The sequence below is a fragment of the Patiria miniata genome, unplaced genomic scaffold, assembly GCF_015706575.1.
Source record: "Patiria miniata isolate m_02_andy unplaced genomic scaffold, ASM1570657v1 HiC_scaffold_22, whole genome shotgun sequence".
Taxonomy (NCBI): Eukaryota; Metazoa; Echinodermata; class Asteroidea; order Valvatida; family Asterinidae; genus Patiria; species Patiria miniata.
In genome coordinates, this window is record NW_024037061.1 from 16,477,398 (window position 1) to 16,498,993 (window position 21,596).

Genomic DNA, 21,596 nt, shown 5'->3' on the forward strand with positions numbered 1-21,596 from the left:
CACATCTCCTCCCCCCCCCCCCATCAGTATTTTTTTTAAATTATATTAATTTGTAATACATTTTGTCTTTTTATTTGTTTCCAGCACAATTGCAGCTATATGTATCCAAGTTCAAAAGCGAGTAGAAAGGGTGATGGCTTCTTTGGACACAAATTAAGTATCAGCAAAAGAGTCAAGAAAATCAAAGAATCCATATCCGCCATCTTGTGGAAAATCTGCCATTTTGGAAAAAAAGGCAGCCTCATTTTATTTTTTTCAAACAAATATCCCGGACAAGAAACCATTTGTTTTACTTGGCCTGAAAACTTTTTTTTGTTCCTTTACTTAATTAGGCCTTTGTGGTAGTAAATATCAGAGACTCAAAAAATTACGCAGTAAAAATAATCAACAAATGAGAAACTTTTTAAATATTTTTTTTTCAAATCTGAAAAAGGTAACTCTAAACATATTAACAATTAAACCATACAGTAGTAACAACAGGAATATTATCAAGTTTTGTTACTGAGAACAAATAAATTCCACTCCTTTGTCAACACCAGTATTTTGGCAGTAAGAACTTGCAAGATAATGGATGAAATGTCAAAACTGTACACAAATTTGGAAAGTACAGAAAACCTTGGTAAGCATATACAGGCTAATGTACAGCATATACATGTACATGTACAGCTAAAATGTAAGGCAATGTATATTGCATGTGACTGGTTCCCACCTTTTCATGATAAGCAAAACCGGCTATACAATATTTATGCTTAGCACCTCCATAAAATTTGACCCATGACAATCTTTTACAATACTACATAGACTGTGCATGAACAGTTTATGACACTGTGATAACTTTCAAGACCTCCATACACGTACTGGTACGTGTTCTAGATAAGGGAGAACAACAGATCCTTTCAGTCCTCGGGAGTTGGGTCTTTTGTTCGAAACGGTCCTCTGTAGTACATATGTCTGTGTGCTTAGTCTATGGGAGAGTGTTATATAACAGGGACAAAGGGAAACAAAAGGCATTGTCCTCGGGAGTAATGTAAAACAAGAGTGTCTATTCATGTGTGTATGAAGTGGACTACACACAACTAATCTTATTCTTAATCTGCTTATAGCGTCTTCGCACAAGTAATGTGTAGTCGGTAATGCGTTCAAATGTCCAGGTATACATCTGGGAAGTAACACCCCCTCCCCCCAAAAAGGGAGGAAATTCCAAGCTTTACAAGACTTTATACAGTGTTGTTCATTTTTTTTAAGGCATAAGTGTGAAGTGAAAAATGAGGAAATCATCTGATCCGAGGAAAAGTAGCATGCCTGAATGTCCCTCTCGACGGTCTCCCCCAACTCTCACTTTTCAACCGTTGAGGGGGGTACTTGTACACGAAGTCCATACTCTGATGTAAACGAGTGTTACACGAATCCAATGCTGAAGCCTGCTGAATCCAACAGTGGGTAATATCTGTTGGATTTTGTTGATCTGAGCAGTGAACAGAAGACCTTTTGTTCAGCCGTTGGATTCTGTTGGGTTCTGTTGGATTCAGCAGGCTTCCCACTTTGCCAGTCATTGGATTCTGTTGGATCTAACATAGTCAGGTGGCTTAGATCTAATTTTCGTCAAGATTGTGACCGACTGGTCCAAAGCACCAAACTTGGCAGATAGATTTTTATAGCCCTAGAGAAGATATTTAGGAGGGGTGACACCCGAAATTCTTTTGGGAAGGGTGCCTAATTTGCATAAATCGTTAATCCCTGTCCTGTAATATATTTATTCCCATATTTGGGTATATTTCTTTTTTTTTTTTTTTTTTGAAATTTGTATTTTGGGGATTCTACTTACATATCTTTACTAAAATGAAATTTTCCAAAGCATATAAGTGACTGAATAATTATGAGGACATAGTAACGATCAAAAATGGCTACTATTATGCCCTAAAATTGAGCGCATTTACCTTGTCTCTAGATATCATCAATTAGTCTTGCCAAACATCAGCATTGATGAACTTCAAATTCACCAAGTAGCTTACTGGTACAGTTACCCTATTAAAACCTTATGCAAAATCATGTGAACAATGATAACATTGTGATATTTAGCCCAGAAAACAAAAACTGGGAAAAAACGAGGTGTCCATAAATTAGGCCAACAAGTAGGTGAAGGGTTGCCTAACATGGGAGACTGGAACAAGTTCAAGGAAATTCCCAAAATTATTGTTGAGAAAACGTTTTGGCCTAGACAAAATTATTGTAAACAACAATAATCTCTTATTTGGGGGGATTTCGTTGAACTTGTTCAAGTCCCCACGTTACCCTTCCCGTACTAGCCCAATTTACGGACACCACATTTTCTCCCCTTTTTTGGTCTTTTGGGCTAAACATCAAGATGTTATCAATTTTCACATGATTTCCCACTTATTTTTGTTCGGGTAACTATGCCAGTAAGTAACTTTGTGAATTTGAAGCTCATCAATACCCACGTTTGGCGAGACTAGTTGATGATATCTGAGGAAAAGGTAAATACGCGTAACTTTAGGGTAAAATAGTAGCAATTTTGGTTCTTTACTATGTCCTCCTAATTATTCAGTCACTTATATGTTTTACAAAATGTTATTGAAGTAAGAATATGCAAGTAGAATCACCAAAATACACTTTTCCAAAAAAAAAATAAAAAATATACCCAAACATGGGAATAAATATATATTACACGGCAGGGATTAACGATTTATCCAAATTAGGCACCCTTCCCAAGAGAATTTCAGGTGTCACCCCTTCTAAATATCTTCTCTAGGGCTATAAGAATCTATCTGCCAAGTTTGGTGCTTTGGACCAGTCGGTCACGATTCCGACCATAAATTATGCCACCTGACTAACACAGAACCAACAAAAAAACGTTGCAGCAGTATGTTTAACAAACAATGCATTGGTTGTTTTCCAATGCCTTGTTTTCTTATTTGTGTGGTTTTTTTTTATGCGTTTAAAGTTTCCAAATAAACTCCTATGGTGGGGGATTAGCATTCATTGGCTGCAAATTGAAAACGTTGGGTATGTTTTGAATTCCGCAAACTACCATGGTGAGACTAAAGACGACAGGAAAAATAACTCGAATAGAAACTGAAGAAAAATATGAAACGCTTTTCATCAAACAGTTGTAAACAATCAGGAAAATCTGCTTATCAAGGCACTTCACGTTTTTGAACAATTTTATCAACAAGAGACTCAATGGAAAGAAGATGATTAGAAAAAACCCCATTATTTCAAAAATGTAGACAAGAAACCAAGGCGTGATAACATCCTATCAATTTACGCAGTCAATGCCCTTAGTTCCTAAAACATGTTAGTTTTTACTAAATCTACTTATAACTGTTAACATAACTTTATAAAACATATATATAACGTAAAAAAATTAACGTGAATACTTTTTTTTGGTTGATATATTTACATTTTTTTTTAGTTTTTGGCAAAAGAAAGATGTGTCTTTACACTGAGGACATGTAGACCACGCAACAGTTGTCATTAAGCAAAAGGAACTACGCACAGAGTAGATTTTAGTTTCATCATAGGTTGAAATGTCACAGTTTTGTAACATTATGAAACAGTTTGCAATATGCTCCACAGTTAAGTGAGTGAGTCCGGTCACTCCGGTATTGTTTGCAATAAATTTTGGACTGATCATCATTTCACTGAATGCACGGCCGTGTCTGGCATGAACTTGTGAATAACAAAATCTTAAAGGCACATAGGATCAGTTGCACTTATCGCAAAAGTAACCCACCAAGTTATCATCAAAACCCTTTCTTGGATTAAAGATCATACTGGTACTAAAACACCTTATGAAGTTATTCCGTCTGGCTTGCTGTCGTTTAGAAGAAATCAAGAAATGTATTTCCAACGATAAGTCAATTGACTGATTTTTGGAATAAGAGTTCAATTGACAAAATTGTGTTTCGTAATCAAAAGGTTGTACCTTGTACATGGTTTTTCACTTTTTCTCGAAAAGTGTAACATCCACCGAGCTGAAACTTCAACAGGTTAGGTTTTCAACATTCTTCTTTGGATTTTGAGTAGTGTTAATAAATGTATTGGAAAGGAACTAAATGCATGAAAACACACGTGATCCTATATGCCTTTAACCAGTTCACGTCGGATGACGTGTGTACACGCAAACGTTTTCCAATATTCGGAACGGATGACGGAAAAACACCAACAAGCGAGGCCGGAAATATCTGTCAGCAACCCGCTCGCAGTGAGCGAGGCCGGAAATATCAGGGTGTGCTACCCGCAGATGACGGCCTGATCCCGTCTGGCATTGAGGTTCGTGAAAAATAATCCCGTGCCTGGGTCCAGTCAATGTCAAAATAATCCCGGCGCAAAGTGGTTAAAGGAAGCCTGTAGCTTGATAAACCTTCAGTGGTTCATGCTTAAGAACTACATGTACTTTTACTTATTTACAAAGGTTGTACACTGTACATAGTGTTTCCACTGTTTTCTCCAAAAGTGTTATATCCACTGAGCTGAAACTTCAACAGGTTAGGTTTATGAACCTTCTTCTTCGGATCTTGAGTGGTGTTATTATTGGAAACGAGCAAAACATATAAAATACAAACGATCCTATTTGCATTCAAAGGAGTCTTGTTGCCAAGTAACCTTTCAGTTGGCAATGTACGAAGAACTTAAAACTACATAAACTGTAACTTATTTACAAAGTAACTACACAAGTCTAAATCTAATAAAAGACAGACACTGTCCCATGAGTATGACGTTATTTAACCACTAACTCCTCATTTGATACTGCTTATAAACTAAACATCTATAAGACCAACTCTATTCAACGCTAAACTCTGCAAGGGAAAAAAAAAGATTTTTCATTCATATAGGCTTTAATTTCATGCATTTGTTAAAAAAAAGAAAAAGAAATAGAAAAGAGAGGAGGTAAAAATGAAGTTGAAATTACCAAAAGTTTTTATGTAAACACTGTCAAAACCAACACAGAACACTGGTAAATTTTGTGTCAAATTTTTTAACACTTTTTTTGTATTTCTTCAGAAACAACATTCAAAGGATTTCTTAACGATTTTAGCAGCTGCAAATATTTCTTCTTTTTTTCTCTCTCATATAACTGATTGATTGATTGATTGATTAGCTGATTGGTTCATTCATTGAAGACCAAAACATCTCAACTTTTAAACAACAACTTTTTCTTTCTTCACTAAAAAACAAAACTAGTTTAAAAAAACAAACATCAAAATCTTCATTTAAATGGACTGTTTTTCTATCAAAATCACATCACTCAAAAACATGTTTTTAGCTAAACAACAAAATAAGCAATCATTTTCTTAGTCAAAAAATATAACTTTTCTTTTTCAATTTACTTTGAAAGTTTCTCAAATCAGGAATGTAAATTTGACAAATTTGAAAAATGAGTAATTTTCAGTACACCACCAAAAATACTTCAGCTCTTTTTTTCACTGTTATCTTTTGCAAACAATCAACAATAAACAACCTTATTCACCATTTCAACAGTAAATATGGGCATCTGTGTCATCGTGTTAACAGGTTTAGAAAAAAAAACACAGCCAATACACGTTTCTCCGGTCAAATGTAACTAAAAGCAAGTATATGACCTTTTACTTTAAGGCAGAAGCAACTAAACGAGCTCTTTTCTGTGCGCTTCGCAGAGCAAAATCTGGAGATAAACAGAACCTGTCATGACAAACTCTTCAATCACTAAACGATACTCGACAAAAAATAAGGAGAAGGAGCTTTAAAATTAAACCCCTTGCTGGGTTCTGCGCCATTTTGATCGCATAACGAAAAAGTTAAGTATGACCTGGAGTTGTTTTGTCATTAAAATGCAGCACTTTAATCAAACAAAGATTTGTGAATAAGCACAAGTTAACTTTGGGCTTCTTCTCTGCAAACCCTTCATTCCAGGCTCAGCCCGACACAAGTTGCAATTTTAGGAAGTTGAGGCTAGATTTAACATTTGTATATCATCAAAATCATTTTCAAATTATCCAAATAGAACTAAGCACCCTGAAAAATCATTGCGGATATGAGTTCACTTTCTCAACAAATGTAATCTGTGACAACGCTCAAGGCCAAACTACACAAGGATGCATCTGATCCTGTGAATCCTCCAAATTACTGAGCCAACAAAATAATCAGCCAAAATCACATCACCTCTGCTTTGTCTCCTTTCCCTAACACAGCTTGTTTTCTTTTCTTCATACTTCAACTAAGGCAATTTAAAAAAACAACAACCACAACTTAAGGGTAAACAATAGCACCTTTTGTTTCGTGCACGGTTCATCTATGTCTTTGGATGAACCTAAGGAGACGTACTTCAACAAAACTTTCATCAAATCTGCTGGGCACAGCCTCTTTGGCACATATGGTCGCTTCAAAGTGTTTAGTCACGAATGTTGACATCCTCAACTCACTTAGTACTGTGGAACGCTTGACTTGAGCAGCCTACAAGAAGAAGAGCCTGTCTGCTAGGTCCAGGCTGGGCGGCTTGTGTAGACTCTGGCCCACCAAGAAGGAGAGCTTGTGGGCGTACAGGCAGGGCGCTGGTACGCGGATGGTACCCTAGGGGAAGAAGGAGAAAAAGGGCATTTAATGCGACTTGAAATGTTACGCCTTGGTCGAGCATTTGCAAAGTTTCTCATGGCCTAGGATCAGAAGCTTGTTAGGGCTATTACAGTCAAGTCTCGTTAATACAAACTCGTTCGGACCTAGCCAAATTGTTTGTTATATCAGAATTTTGTATTAAGAGGAACATCAGTCCCATTCATTGTGCACATGAATGCACAGTCGGGACCAAGGCCTTATGTTTGCTATAACCAGAATGTTGTATTAACAGAGTTTTTACTAACGAGATTCGACTGTAGTTGTTCTAAATCTGTCAACAACATGATTCTACAAATTCTACCTTCCCGTTGTTTGATTTGCCTCTTTTTTTATGAGCATATGGAATCTTAGTACCGATGGTACTTTCTACTCCTTTTAAATGTATGAAACTATTTGACATCCCTTTTTGGTTAATTTGATTGAATTTTTTTTTAAACATTTTGAATTGTCCATACTTTTACAGACAACTGAGGGCGCTGTTGCTGTGATGTCGTTTCAGGAAGACAATATTCAGTTAGAGGGTTTTCTGTTCAAATTGTGAACCCAAAATTTGCTCATTGAAAACATTTGTGAGAAAGGGTTGCTCATTGGCTTACTGCCATGTACTTCCACAACAAAGAATCACCAAAGAAAAGAAAATTTATGACACCAAATTTCTAGCAACTTTTGCGCTGAAATGGCTGTTAACATTGAGGTTTCAGCCTGGAATGACATCACAGTTTTGCTAATGAATATGGACATTCACATTAGCATAAAAACCAAACAGGCACCAAAACACCTTTCAAAAAGGCAAAACGAAAATTGAAAATAAGGTTAAATCGGACACAAAGGTGCATTTTCAAGGATAGCATTAAAAAAAAGTATTGCATGGGCCATTTAAAGCTATAGTCCATCATTTGCAGCCATCCGAAAAAGTAACTTGCGTATTATTGTTGAAAAACATACTTGGTTGAAAGATAGTAAGTGGACTAAACTCCCTGTGAAATCAATCTTTCTGGCAAGCTATCATTTTGAAGTAATCAACGAAAGAAGGCCTTTCCAACGGTGCTTAAGACACACGGTAGGAAAATTTAAATTAGTAGTTCGTTTTGTTATTCGGCGCAGCGCGCGCAAGCATTGGCACGACGCACAGGTGCGCACGGTTGCTATAATTCGTCGGATCAGTGCGCGACATCGCGTATAAGCTGCAATTCAAAACATGATTCAGCAACTTTTGATTGAAATTGAGATCCTAGAATGTTGTTTTTCTCGGAATATACAGCTGAAACTGAGCTGAAACTTCATCAGGTTAGTTGTTCAGTATCTTTCATTAGATTTTGAACACTTTTGTTGCTTCAAACGAACAAAATGCACAATTACAAATGATGGACTATATCTTTAAGCCAGAGTTCCGCGAGACAGGGGGCAAAGGCGCGGCCAGCATTTCAAAAACACACCCAGAGGTAAACAACGTACCGGCCAGTTGAAGTACAGATGGGTCATTTTGTAGGTGAGTAGTTGGATGTGGTTAGGTGCCAGACCAGACGTGTCCCAGATGACATTGTAGCTGGTCGGGGTGACTGTACCCTGACGGACAGACTGGCTGACCAAGAAGAAATCATACCTGTGAAGAACGGCAATAATAAATCTTCATAACCACTGACGATTCAAGCATTACATAATATGCCTCAAAACGTCAAAAATATTTCCTTGGTAGACACATAAATTTGACAAGCTCATCAATTTTTCCAGGACATAGATCTAAAAAGTTGCATCAAAGTTGGGACATTGGGTCTCATCACAATTATTATCCCTGTGCATTAAACAGTCAAGAGACCAGTTTCCTGCAGCAGGTTGAGACAAGCACAATCTGATTTTTATCCCCAAATGTAGCCAATGAACAGCCAGTGATGGGCAATTGTTGTAAAGTGTCTTGCCCAAGAACACAAACACCATGTTCCCTTCCAAGGTTTGAACATGCAAATAACCACACATGAGCCGGCCACCTTAATAACAGGACTTCCGCACCTCCGCGGTGATCCATCGACTCTTTCATGGAAAATGATATTGCTTTTTGTTGGAGACTTATAAAAATATTGTTATCTCTCTATGACCACCACAGTAAGAAGACAACGCAAAGACGACATCCTCCTCCAACGGTTATCACAAATCCCTTCGCACATACTTACAAGTCTGGCTTGGTGACGACCGAGTCGATGACGGTGCCTGGTGGGGGGTTGTTCAGCTTGCCTCCGTTGACGGAGAAGAAACGATTGTTGATGCGTTTCTTGACAACGATCACCGCGCATTTGGGACTGTCGAGGACAAAATAAAGTTATTTCAGTTGTCAGACTTACTACAAAGCAAACTCATTAGAACTAAGCAGAGGACAAATCTTCGAAAGATGGTATACAGCTCAATGCCTCTGGAGAAAAAATAACCCCTTCAGCCATTTTAAAACTTGTGTTCATTCCTTTCACAATTTGGTACACCATCAATCCAAACTACATGTATTGTGTAGCCTAATTATGTTTCTCAAGCAGTGGAAATGAACAATTCACATAAGGACAGGTCTCCGCTTGGACTGAATTTGTTATATTTTTTCAAACTGGAAGACTGCAATAACCAAAATGGAAGCACCATGACACTGTGGGTTTAGCAGGGTTTCATCACTTATGCATGAAGTTCTTCTAGGAATAACAAAATTCCATGACTTTTCCATGACTTCTTAAGATAGCTTCCAAGATTCCAAGGCTTTTCCTGGATTTTTCCACGACTGTGGGAACCCTGCGGTATATTATTAGACAAAGTAAGTTTCAACGGGACTCACTTCCAGTTGGTGCCCAGCGTCTTGAAGGTGTCAATGATCTGAGGCAGTTCGTGCTCCACCACGGCAGGCAGCTGGCCGTCTCCCACGCCGTCACGGTAGATGATGACCCGGTCTGGCAGGGTCTTGTTGATCTCTGCGTACTTGCGGAGGGCAGCTGTTGAACAGAAAAAGTCAAGAGAGCCAGAGATGAGATAGAGATGGGAACAGATGCAAAAATGCTTAAAGGTATAGTCCATCATTTGTAATTTGTGCATTTTGTTTGTTTGAAGCAACAAAAGTGCTTAAAATCTAAAGAAGGGTGCTGAACAACTAACCTGATGAAGTTTCAGCTCAGCTTCAGCTGTATATTTCGAGAAAAACAACATTCTAGGATCTCGATTTTAAATCAAAAGTTGCTGAATCATGTTTTGAATTGGGCCTGAATTCAGCGTCTGAGACACGTTCTCACTGCGCCGATTGCAGCTACGCGATGTCGCACACCAATCCGACGAATTATAGCAACTGCGCGTGCGAGTGCGTTGTGTCAACGCTTGCGCACGCTTCGCCGAATAAAAAAACGAGCTACTACCGGAAATTTCCAACGGTGCTTCTTAAGACGCACTGTTGGAAAGGCCTTCTTTCGTTGATTTCTTCAAAATGACAGCTTGCCAGAAAGAATAATTTCACAGGGAGTTTAGTCCACTTACTAACTTTCAACCAAGTGTGTTTTTCAACAATAATTACGCCAGGTACTTTTGGGATAGCTGCAAATGATGGACTGTGCCTTTAACGGTCTCATCAGGCATACCTCCGTGGCATTCCCATCCAGGTGACTGAAAAATCCAAGGCCTTCCCTCAGGCCCAAAACTAACAGTGTACTTTTCAAACGTATGGGTAGCTACGGGCAAGGTTGGCCGATTTAAATCACGTTGATTTAAACTGAACTTGAGATTTAAGTCAACTTTGATTTTTTTTTTAAATCACAGATTTCAATCACTTTTTTCTATAAACATCTTATTTTTTGGCAAAATAAATTGATCTAGGCTAATTTTAATCATTATATCAACTGATTTCACTTAAAGGGAATGGACATCATTGGCTTTTGCTCTAATTTTCAGAAATGAACTATTTGAGGGGTTAGTATAATAGATCAAATATTGTTACACTGACATTTTTGAAGTTTTGTGTTCGGAAAGGTTGGAAAAACCAAGGAAAAACAAAAATGTTCAAGTAGTCTGGTTCCCTGACTCCACAAAAGATAAAATGGATCAATTTATAGATGATGGAAAATTGTAAGGCAAGGGAACCAGTCTAGCTGGCCTGCACCCGTTCATGAACATGTAACCAAAAGCAAACAAAATTTGGACTGAAAAAATGGTAAATTTGGAGCAAAAGTTGAAAAGTAGTTAGGTTTTTCCAATGCTGGTCAGCCGACCACCGTTGGAAATGTATACAAAAATACCATTTTCTTGAAAATGACTTCACACCAGGTGCCATAATTTTACAAGATGCTTGAGACCTCTCATTTACCAATATCCTAGTAAGGTATTTCGTAAAAACTTGGTAGTTTTATTTTTCGATGTTTGCATATGTTGTATATTCCCTTTAATTTTTCTATCACTTTTTGGGATAGCTAGATCTAGTCTACCATAAACAATGTAAAACTGAGAATTAAGAACTCACTTTAAAAATAAATGATTTCAGTTTCCCGAACCCCAACGGTAAAGATGTAACATTGAAGTGTCAAAATAAAACTGTTAACCTTACACCAAATTTTGATGGCACATCATGATTTTTTTTTTCTTTCTGCAGAGCAATGCTTTGGTTAAAGGGACACTGGGTCCTGGAACAGCCCAATTGGGCTACAAAACGCACTTTGAACGAGATGATGTTAATCGGAAATAACTTTTAAAAGTAGGATATAAACATCCACACAACTGTCCTTTCAAAACTGGACGTTTTTGTGATATTCCTGTATTATGCGTGCGAGAACGAATTTCAGGGTCCACTTTTGCGACCCCATAAATTCGAGCTGTTTGGATGCTAGTTGTGATTTCATTTGTAAAGTGTTCGCCTTTTGCGGACGTTGAAGAAACCACTTTTTTTTGCATTGGTGATTGGTCACTGCTGCTCCCGAGACACACAACGTAAATATCGTACACTGAGAACGACACGAAAAACGTATTCGTACTCTGTCGTGTCTGATGTAAACAAGCGAGTTTTTTCGTCTTTTTTCAGGAACGGTAAGACATTAGGTTGGTTTCCTTTCAACCTGATGTTTGAAATAGGCTAAGTAAACAATCCAAAACATGAAATTTTCGGGGATTTCAGGACCTAGTGCCCCTTTAAGGGGTACCCCTAGGGTACCAATCGGACAGCCAGACGTACAGGTAGACAGTGACAGAGAACCAGTGATACTCACCCTGCATGCACACCTTCAGACCGTCGATCAGCTCCTGACCCGTGTGTTGGAATGTGCAGCGGGAGTAGTATCTGCACAGCCATAACACAAAGGAAACGCATCATTAAAGGGAAAATACAACATTTGCAAACATCAAAAAATAAAACTCCCAAATCATTTTGAAATACCTTGCTGGACTGTTAGTGAATGACAGTGTAAAGCATCCTGTAAAATCATGGCACCTGGTATACTGTCATTTTCAAGAAAAGTGGTATTTTTGTATCAATTTCCAACGCTGATCGGCCGATCAGCGTTGGAAAAAACTGGCTTTTTTCTAATACTGGCCCCAGTTGACCATCGCACTTGTTTGCAATCGATTACACGCCTATGAACGGGTACAAGCCAGCTAGACTGGTTCCCTGACCTTACAATTCCCCAATATATGTAAACTGCTCTGTTTCTTCTTAAATGTAGTCAGGGAACCAGACTTCAGGAAAATGATTGTGTTTCTTGGTTTTTATAGCATTTTCAAACCCAAAACCTCAAAAAAGTCAGTGTAACTATATTTGCTATATATTTCCAACCCCCCAATTCCATCCATTTCTGAAAATTACAGCAAAAGCAAATGATGTATATTCCCTTTAACCCCAACCTTCCCAAATCGTTCCAAAATGGAAGATTTTGCAGGATTGAATCAATATGTGAAGCGATCAAGCTAAATGAGTCGTTTGTTGGGAGTTTTTATTTGGAGATACAGGCCAAAATAGGGCCACTTCATCACATCACTTCATCACATCTCTTGGTGTTCCGACTTCCATAATTTTTGAACTAAATATGGTATCAGCATGCAGTTTTCACAGCAATAATGCTGAGATTGTGCTCTTTTTAAATCCGTAAAAAAACCCAAAAATTCACCAGGGTCGACAAACGACTCATGTAGCTTGATCGCATCACGTATGGCAAAAATGTGTGGCTGATTTTGGAGGATGCACTGTATCAAGGTCTTGTGTTGTTTATGCTCAGCCGTGCATACAATTTAGGCCTAGATTATACTTGGAATCCTCGGCACTGCTCCAGGATGTCACTGGCTCTGCCTCAACATATTGACAGTCTCTGCTTGAGGATTTTGCAGGATTGAGGCGGTGGTCACCCCTCCAAGGACCAGAGTCGCGAAATAACGGAGGATTTTGTAATTGGGACATTGGGGCCATATTTTTTGGAGAAGACAGAATGAAAACGACCACGAAAGCATTTACCTGGTGAGGTTATCGTTCAGTGTTGCTACAAATCCACCGACAGAGCGCCCTCTAGTGGAGGAGTCATGGTAGGAGTCAATCCCGATGACCATCATTTTCTTGGGCTGAAGACAACAATTAAAATATAAGCACCAATATTTCCAAACAAACACACATGAACCAAGCCTTTTGCATGGATTGTTTCCCATAATTGAGAGCCTGTCAGGAAACACGGATAAAACTGGGTTCTGACATTTTTGCATGAATTTGTTTTAGGTATTCAAGGAAAGTGCACACACATATGGCATTAATTTTAAAATCTGCAACTCAAAAAAGGCGAAGGAAATAATTGGGGTGAAATAGTTTGAAAAAGTGACTTTTTCAGATTTTTTTTTTTTTTTCCAAATGCAGGAGGCCTTACATTCCTTATTAGAGGGTATGCAGGTGAGAAAGGCCGTGTCCGAAAAGGGTTTCCAGAGCTACGGCTACGTCTATTGTCAGCGCGTCCCTGCGTATTTTCAATGGAGGCAGACCTAGACCTAGCTCTAGATAACAGATTCGGATGCAGCCTTTGCCAAATTTGACCCGCTTACCGGAATGTCCACCGCCCACAGCTCGCCACCCATCTTGCAGTTGATCTGCATGGCAATCTTGGTGGCCACCGACATGATGGTCTGCTTCTTGTTGAGGGTACGGGCCAGGATGCACTGGCTGGGCACGGGAGCCTCCAGGCAGCAGTACTTCTTGATGGCGTCGTAGCGATCCTTACGATTGGTGGGCAAGATGCATACCAACTGACCACACACACAAAATAAGTCAATTTTCATTGAATATTTCAATTTTAGTAACATTTTTTTTTCTCTTGGTGTTGATAGACCCAGAGATCTCCTTGTTTGATCTAATAGACCATTATCATGTTGCAGCCATCTTGATTTTTCCCATTCAAATCAGCGTAACCAAAGCGAGGCTGGAACGAAAAATAGTCTGGTTCCTTCTTGCACAAAAACATTATCATTCAGTACTGTTATTGGATACAGGGAACATGACTGAAATGGTGGCAGCATGATAAAGGTCTATTACCAAAGTTGGTTCTCAATGCAGGTTTGTTTTTGGCCCAATATTCTTTTTGTCTAAGAAGACTGATTCAAGGTTTCAATGAGTAATGAATTGTGGACTTTATCAAAAGCTTCCACCACTGCTATAATATAAAACAGAATTGGTGTGACCTTGTTATCCTATCCGAGGACTTTGAACAATGCGTAACCTTGGATAGCAATAATCCTGAGGACCTGAGCCAGAGTCCTCAGAACAATATTTTGGGATGAAACTTGAAAGTAGCACAGGAACACAACTTTAACCCTGACGTCCTAAGGGCTCTTTGGGGGTCATCCTGTCCGAGGACTTGGGACAATGAGTAACCTTGGATAACAATAATCCCGAGGACCTGAGCCAGAGTCCTCGGAACAATATTTTGGGACAAAACTTGAAAAAAGCATGGGAACACAACTTTAAGATGATCATATACTACACATTAACAAACTAAACGTCGAGTTGGCACTTGCACACACAAAAAGAAAGAACTTTAATGAAATAAATGGCTTACCATCTGTGTTGATTTGGTCAGGTTTTGTTTGATACAGTTCACAAAGCTTTCTGCTCTGTCATCTCTCAGCTGATGCCTGCACAAGACGATGAGGAAGAATTCATACAATGAGAAACAATGTTCACTTCCAGATGCTTAATATCATATCATATATGTTAAAACAAAGTTTAAACGTTAAAAGAGCAGCCCTGTACAAGGGTCTTATCTTCTCACATTTTTGGTTCTTGTACACGCATCCCCATCCCAGGCCCAACTCGAGTCAGCGATTGAAGGAAGTCAATGGCTTTAGGTTGATCGCGGGACGTGAACATCATGAACCAGTCTTCCAGGTCCACGGTGTTGAGTAGCTTGTTGCCACGTATCTCGCGGCTCCATTCCGCGTCGGCTGGCTTGTAGGTGACTTTCTGTAATGAGAATACAGTGAAATAATGATAACACACTAACCCAAGGCCTGTACATGCGCGAGGCCCCCTTCAATGGAGAAGCCATTGGTACTTGGTTGGTTCTTCTCCTAAGGACTTCCACAAGGGAGTATAACTAGGAGGCCAGAAACACCAGGGCAAACCCTTCTCTTAGTGATAAGTGTTACTGGGTTCTTTTACGTGCGTTAGGTCTTATACAACACACGGGACCTCCGGCTTAACCCTAAAGGGGCCGGGTTATTTTGACCATCTCTCAGCCGGAGGGGGCCAAAGATCTCGGCCATCGAGTGACGAAAAATTTTGAAACTCGGCACATGCATAGAGCAACTCTTCCTAAACATCAAAGGGTTTTGGAATTATGGCTAATTAATTATTCATATGTACGAATGGCAATTCTGCTCTGTGTACACGACGTATATGCGAAAATTCAGTTTTCACGGCGCATAGCGCCGGAAATTTTTTTGCTACGCGGCAACCCGTGGTTCGATTTTTATGTTTTTGGTATCAAAAGATGCACAAAGCTCGAGGCTAAAAAGTCATAAAGGCTCGGGTCGCGAAAAAATTTTTTTTTAGAGGCCATCACGGAAAATGTTGAGGGGGCGCCCCCCCCCCCGGCCCCTTTAGGGTTAACATCCCATCCAAAGGACGAAGCAATAATGGTTAAGTGCCTTGCTTAAGGGCACAAGTGTCCGGGCCCGTGCTCATTGTGCACCCTATTAGGCCAAAATAAGAAATACCTTTGGTTTGGGTCACATGAATAGAGGAAATTAGGGACAGTCAAAAGGCATTACCTTTTTTGGGGGGGGGGGAAGGGGGGAATATGCTGTGTTCCCGAGGGCACAAAAAAGTGAAGAAGTTTGTCAGTTCAGCAATGGACATGTCAATGTCCTCAACACTTCTCCAGGATTCGTCCTGAGTCCCACACAGCTCAGTCATTGGAAACAAACAAAACAAGGCACCTGATTGGCACATCAAGGTAATGTAAAACATTTGCTTTTGCTGTAATTTTCAGAAATGGATGGATTTGGGGATCAGTATTTTAAGCAGATATTGTTACGCTGGCCTGTTTAAAGTTTTGTGTTCATAGATGCAAAGAAAAAAAATGCTGTTCTTGTAGTCTGGTTCCTTGACCTTACTTCAGACGAAACGGAGCAATTTATAGACGTCAGGGAATTGTCAGGTCAAGGAACCAGACTAGCTGGCTTGCACCCGTTCACGAATGTGTAACCGATTGCAACAAGTATGGACTAACGAAATTTGGTTAATTGGGGGCAGTATTTGAAAAAAAAAAGGTCTTTTTTTTCCCCCAACGATTGTCGGCCGACCATCGTTGGAAATTGGTACAAAAATTCCACTTTTCTTAAAAATGACAGCCCAACAGGTGCCAAGATTACACAGGATGCTTGAGACCGTTATTCACTTACAGTCCAATAAGGTGTTTCATAATAATTTGGTAGTTTTGTTTTCTGATGTTTGCAAATGTTCAACATTTACCTTATGGACTCGGAGGGTATTTAGTGGGCGAAATAGGCAAAAAATACTTAACGTTGGGATCTTCATGTTGTTCTGTGTAGTTATTTTGTTTTATTGGACAGAGGGGGAGTCACTCACTGCATTTTTCTGGAAAATGTCCTGTGCCTTGATGACTCGGGCTTCAATCTTGACAGGCTCGGGAACAAAGGACACCTGCCACTTGTTCAAATAATCCTGGGCTTCCTTGTTCCTGTACGGTAACCACAATGAGGAAGATGAGATTTGAAGGTTTGCATTGTGGAAAGATACTAAGACAAGATAAGTTTGCTGTAGCACCATGTGAATAACTCTCTTTTGTGAGGGACTCAACGTTTTGAACAACGTTCCTGACGACGGGCAGAGCATACTGTTCGAAACGTTGAGTCCCTCCAGTTCTTTTCAGAACCACACATACTCACAAAAGAGTGTTATTCACATGGTGCTACCGCAAACTTATCTTGTCTTAGTTCACAATGAGGAACAATAGTAAAAGATTCAAGTATATTTCCCAATTAGGGTTGGTCAGTATTGGATTAAAAGACTCCAAGGTATACCGTTAAAAAAAACTACAGCGGTATCCAGTACAAACAAACTATTGATTTAACATTGCCTTTACTTCTACTGGTACATCATCCATCATATAGCAACAATAACGGCCATTATAAACACATTTAAAGAGTGCTTTTTCAACACACGCACCAAACAAGACAACTTGATGTCAGCGCCCTCATGTGGTCGCCGACAGAAAGGCATTTTTCGCTCGTACCCCCCGCCCTGCAAACAGGGCGCTGGTAAGAGGGCTGATGAGCTTCACAGAATCTTGTGGAAGAAGTACAGATAGACCTTCGCATGCAGCTAGCGCGCGCTACGCATGATGGGCACCGGAAGCTAGTTTGTGTGACGCGTTCTGCGTCACAGGTCACGCAAATCTATCCAATGAGAGCTCAAATGACGTCAGCCCTGACCAGCGTCCTGTTTTCAGGGTGGGGGGTACGAGCGAAAAAGGCATTTATGCACAGCAGATTTCCCCTGACCAAAGTTGCCCACTTACCTAGGAAAGCTGTTGATAAAGGTAGTGAGCGTGCGGACGCGCTGGTCGGGCGAGATGCGCGTGTGCTGGGCGATGTCCTTCATGACGTGGAAATCGGCACGGACGTCGTCGCTCAGACCGGTCAGCATGCACAGCTCAGGAATGAGGTGGATGGGCCCCGTCATTCCCCGACGCTCATCCTGGGAGCAAATGACGAAACATTGGAAACAATTTATTCAAAAAGAAAAATAACACGAGTTGAGATTTTCTTCATCTTCTGATGGATGCCAGCTTGTCATTATCGTGGCTAAACAAAGGAAATCATGCAATCATACTTGAGTTGTATGTTTTCAATCAGATATGCAACTGGGAAGTGAAAACAAAGAGGGAATTCTTTCAATTAGGTAAAGCTTCATAAAACTTTATACAGTGTGTTTTATTTTTAAAGGGAATGTACATCATTGGCTTTTGCTGTAATTTTCAGCAATGACGTATTTGAGGGGTTAGTATTATAGATCAAATATTGTTACACTGACATGATTGAAGTTTTGTGTTCGAAAATGCTGGAAAAACCAAGAAAAACAAAAACGTTCAAGTAGTCTGGTTCCCTGACTCCACTAAAAATGAAATGGATCAATTTATAGATGCCAGAAAAATTGTAAGGTAAGGGAACCAGTCTAGCTGGCCTGCACCCGTTCATAAACATGTAATCAATAGCAAACACAATGTTAACTGTAAAAAAAAAAGGTTAATTTGGAGCAGAAGTTGAAAAATAGTTAGGTTTTTCCAACGGTGGTCGGCAGACCACCATTGGAAATGTATACAACAATACCATTTTCTTTAAAATGACGTCACACCAGGTGCCATAATTTTACAGGATGCTTTAGACTGTCACTTACCAACATCCTAGTAAGATATTTCGTAAAAACTTGGTAGTTTTATTTTTCGATGTTTGCAAATGTTGTTATTTCCCTTTAAGTGCGAAGTGAAAAAAGAAAGGAAATATCAGGTGATCCGAGGAAAAGTTACATGCCTGATCAATGAACTACATGTATTAAACTCTTAACCCTCCTGGAACCCTCAAAATCCATCAGGTGGTGGATTTTCTGGGATGGAGGACACTTGATGCCCCATTATGCCATTGACCCCTGCACTGAGATAGATTTTGCAGGATTCAGTAAGTTTCCCACAAATACCGTAATTTTCGGAATATAAGCCGCGGCTTATACGTTGATTTTGCCCATGAAAATGTTTACTGCGGCTTATACACAGGGCGGCTTATACGCCGAGCCTTGAAGAATAAAAATGAAATTCACATGTGTATTTAATGTACTGGTATAAGAAGAGATATGTTGCTGAAATGAATTATCAATTAAGAAAGTCATTAACGAACCGAAACCACGTGCCACGTAAGTTGCCGAGCGGCTAAAAGTACGGTGAAAGCTGTCTTCGATCGACGCTTGCAACAAGCCGTACGTGATTCTAGTGCTGCTGCATGCTTTCCCCAGCGGACCACACCATTTGAGGTAATATAGGGGTGTACTATCTTGGAAACAATAATTACCAACATTTCCGCTGTTTAAAAAAAGAAAAAAGACGACTAATACTTTTTATGGTGTCCGAAACATTTCTTAATTCGATAATCAGTTGTTCAACATCACAATATAATTTTTGTACTTGAAATGTATTCAAGAAACGATGTAAACCTCAAAACAGGGACTATATCACCCCTTACAAAATTAATGGATTCGTCCAGGAAAATGGCAGCATCGTTTTGACTATCTTCGAAGAAAGTTACGATCGAAACTTGAATTCTGCTCGTTAGTTATCACAAAAATTTGATAAGTTTTGAGATAAAAACGGACCTGTATATTTTTAGGACAAAACAAATCAGCATCTGTTGCCACAAAGTAAGATTTGTACGTAGCGCTCCAGTCAGACAACACACGCAATGGGGGGAAATCACGGTGGGTTGCATACTCTCTCACGTGCTGCAGGAAAATGTTGTCATAGGCCGGCGCGGCGCAGGCTGCCGCACCGGGCGATGTATTAACTTTTACGGCCGGGGACCGGACGGGGCAGCCGCCGGCAGCAATTCCCGGTGTTTATTTCTCATAATCAATTTCCACATTTGTTTGTGAGAGTATCGATTGTAAATGATTTGATGCAACTTTTGTGGCCCTTTTTATAGCTTCTGTAGTGTAAATGGAACTGGTTCAGAGCATTTGGGGCTAGAATTTGGAGGCCTTACAAAATTGAAACCGCTGCCGTTGGTGCGGCTTATACGCCGGTGCGGCTTATACGCCGACTTCAAATCTCAATTTGCAGATTTTTGCGTGCTGCGGCTTATACGCCGCGCGGCTTATATTCCGAAAATTACAGTAGTGTCAAGCTGTTTGATCCCCCAGACTTCACAGTTTTTTATTGGTTTCTGTTGGGTGGGTGGGAGGGGGGGGGGTTGGATGTGACATACCTTCTTCTTTGGGCGACTGATCAGCAGTGGCTGTTCCATGTCCGTGATATCCCGTCCGTACGCCTCTTTGTAATACTGGGCATAGGTGATCTGGCTACCGTCGTACTTGGCGAAGGTGTGCATGGGATTCTTCTCCCACTCGATGTCGTCCACGCGATAGGTCTTGTTGTTGTAGCTAAACAGAATTCCAAACACAGACGCTTCCGTTAATTTGGAAGGAAACTGATTCCGATAAGGTAAACGGACTTTTTTTTTAAGGAATGTACACGATGAGGACAAAATAGTGTCCGGTCAGTATTATCCTTTTAGTGAAAAGTATTCTTTTACAAGACTTGTGTTGAGATAATTTCTTTACTACATGTAGCTCCTTAAATGAATAATATGTGACCGGTTCCACAAAAAAGGGTGTTAAGTCGCCCTTAGCATTATTGTGTAATGGCCTGCTCAACATTGAGAGGGTGAAAATGTTGTCAAAATGTGATTTTCATTTTATGTCATGAATGTCATCTTTAATACCTACAGTTTCAGGTTTCTTTCACAGAAATGTTGATTTTGATGAACAAAGTGGAAAAAACAACCATTTTGTGTGCATCGTTTTGTTGTTCATCAGTAAAGCCAGCTATTTCAAAGCCGTTTTCTCAGTTGTGCAATTTGAACTCCAAGGAAGTAATTAATATGAAAATACGTCATATCTCCAAAACGGGAGGAAATATGGAGCTCTAGTATATACCAAATGAAAGCTTACATTGTGGGCTTTCCAACCATGTAAATAACTCCATTTCACTTTTTTGCGACATAATACCCTTTTTTGTGGAGCCGGCCACATATCTTAATTCTTTAAACAATGAATAAATACCTTGTGAGGACGATCTCCCCGACCAGCATGCGGGTAGCCTCATCCTGGAAGCGGTTCTTTTTGGCAGCAAAGAGGTTGGCCAGGATGTCCAGGACGGTGTCGGTGCGCAGGATCTTGTGTGAGACGTCGGCCATCAGCATGACCTCCTCCTCATACTGCAGGATGGAGGTGATGAAGCCGGGCCATAGCTGCAAGCTGCCGGAGTGAAAATAAATAAATAAGCAATAGGCAGTTTTTCAGTGTCGGACGTTCATTGTGAACGATCCAACTGTGTGCATAATTGACCTATCGCCGTTTGTGAGTTAGCCACGCCCCTTAGCAGGGGTGTGAGTGACCACTGATAAAAATAGCTGAAAACAGCTGAAAAAGGTGTAAAAAAGCTGAAATGGAGATTTCTTATACTTTTCTACACAGCAAGTGAGGGAAAAAGCTGGAAAAAAAGCTGAATTCCAATATCAAAAAAAGCTGAAATCAGCTTTAAAGCTGAGATTTCACACCCCTGCCTTAAACAACCCTTTGGAAACCAAGTTTTGTTTGTCTCAGACTTTGCGCGTTCCGCGTCCATTTGTATGTCATGTAATTGGACAATATTTCACAAACTGCGTGGACGCGATTCTAAAGCGATTCCATCGCAATAGGTCAATTATAGTTATATATATATATA

General features: G+C 39.9%; 1 protein-coding gene across 1 annotated transcript in view; it reads right to left on the minus strand.

Annotated features, from left to right (window-relative positions):
- Positions 1 to 5,482: 5,482 nt before the first annotated feature.
- LOC119730361 (piwi-like protein 1) overlaps positions 5,483 to 21,596 on the minus strand; it is a 39,816-nt gene continuing 23,702 nt past the window's right edge. The window contains exons 7-19 of the mRNA XM_038203216.1: positions 20,933 to 21,127; positions 20,077 to 20,251; positions 17,625 to 17,803; positions 16,673 to 16,784; positions 14,853 to 15,043; positions 14,640 to 14,715; positions 13,630 to 13,830; positions 13,058 to 13,161; positions 11,823 to 11,893; positions 9,422 to 9,575; positions 8,781 to 8,906; positions 8,068 to 8,215; positions 5,483 to 6,570 (exon numbers count right to left, since the gene is read on the minus strand). Coding sequence (XP_038059144.1) covers positions 6,454 to 6,570; positions 8,068 to 8,215; positions 8,781 to 8,906; positions 9,422 to 9,575; positions 11,823 to 11,893; positions 13,058 to 13,161; positions 13,630 to 13,830; positions 14,640 to 14,715; positions 14,853 to 15,043; positions 16,673 to 16,784; positions 17,625 to 17,803; positions 20,077 to 20,251; positions 20,933 to 21,127 — 1,849 coding nt within the window. The 3' untranslated portion in view covers positions 5,483 to 6,453. The remainder of the gene's footprint in view (positions 6,571 to 8,067; positions 8,216 to 8,780; positions 8,907 to 9,421; positions 9,576 to 11,822; positions 11,894 to 13,057; positions 13,162 to 13,629; positions 13,831 to 14,639; positions 14,716 to 14,852; positions 15,044 to 16,672; positions 16,785 to 17,624; positions 17,804 to 20,076; positions 20,252 to 20,932; positions 21,128 to 21,596) is intronic.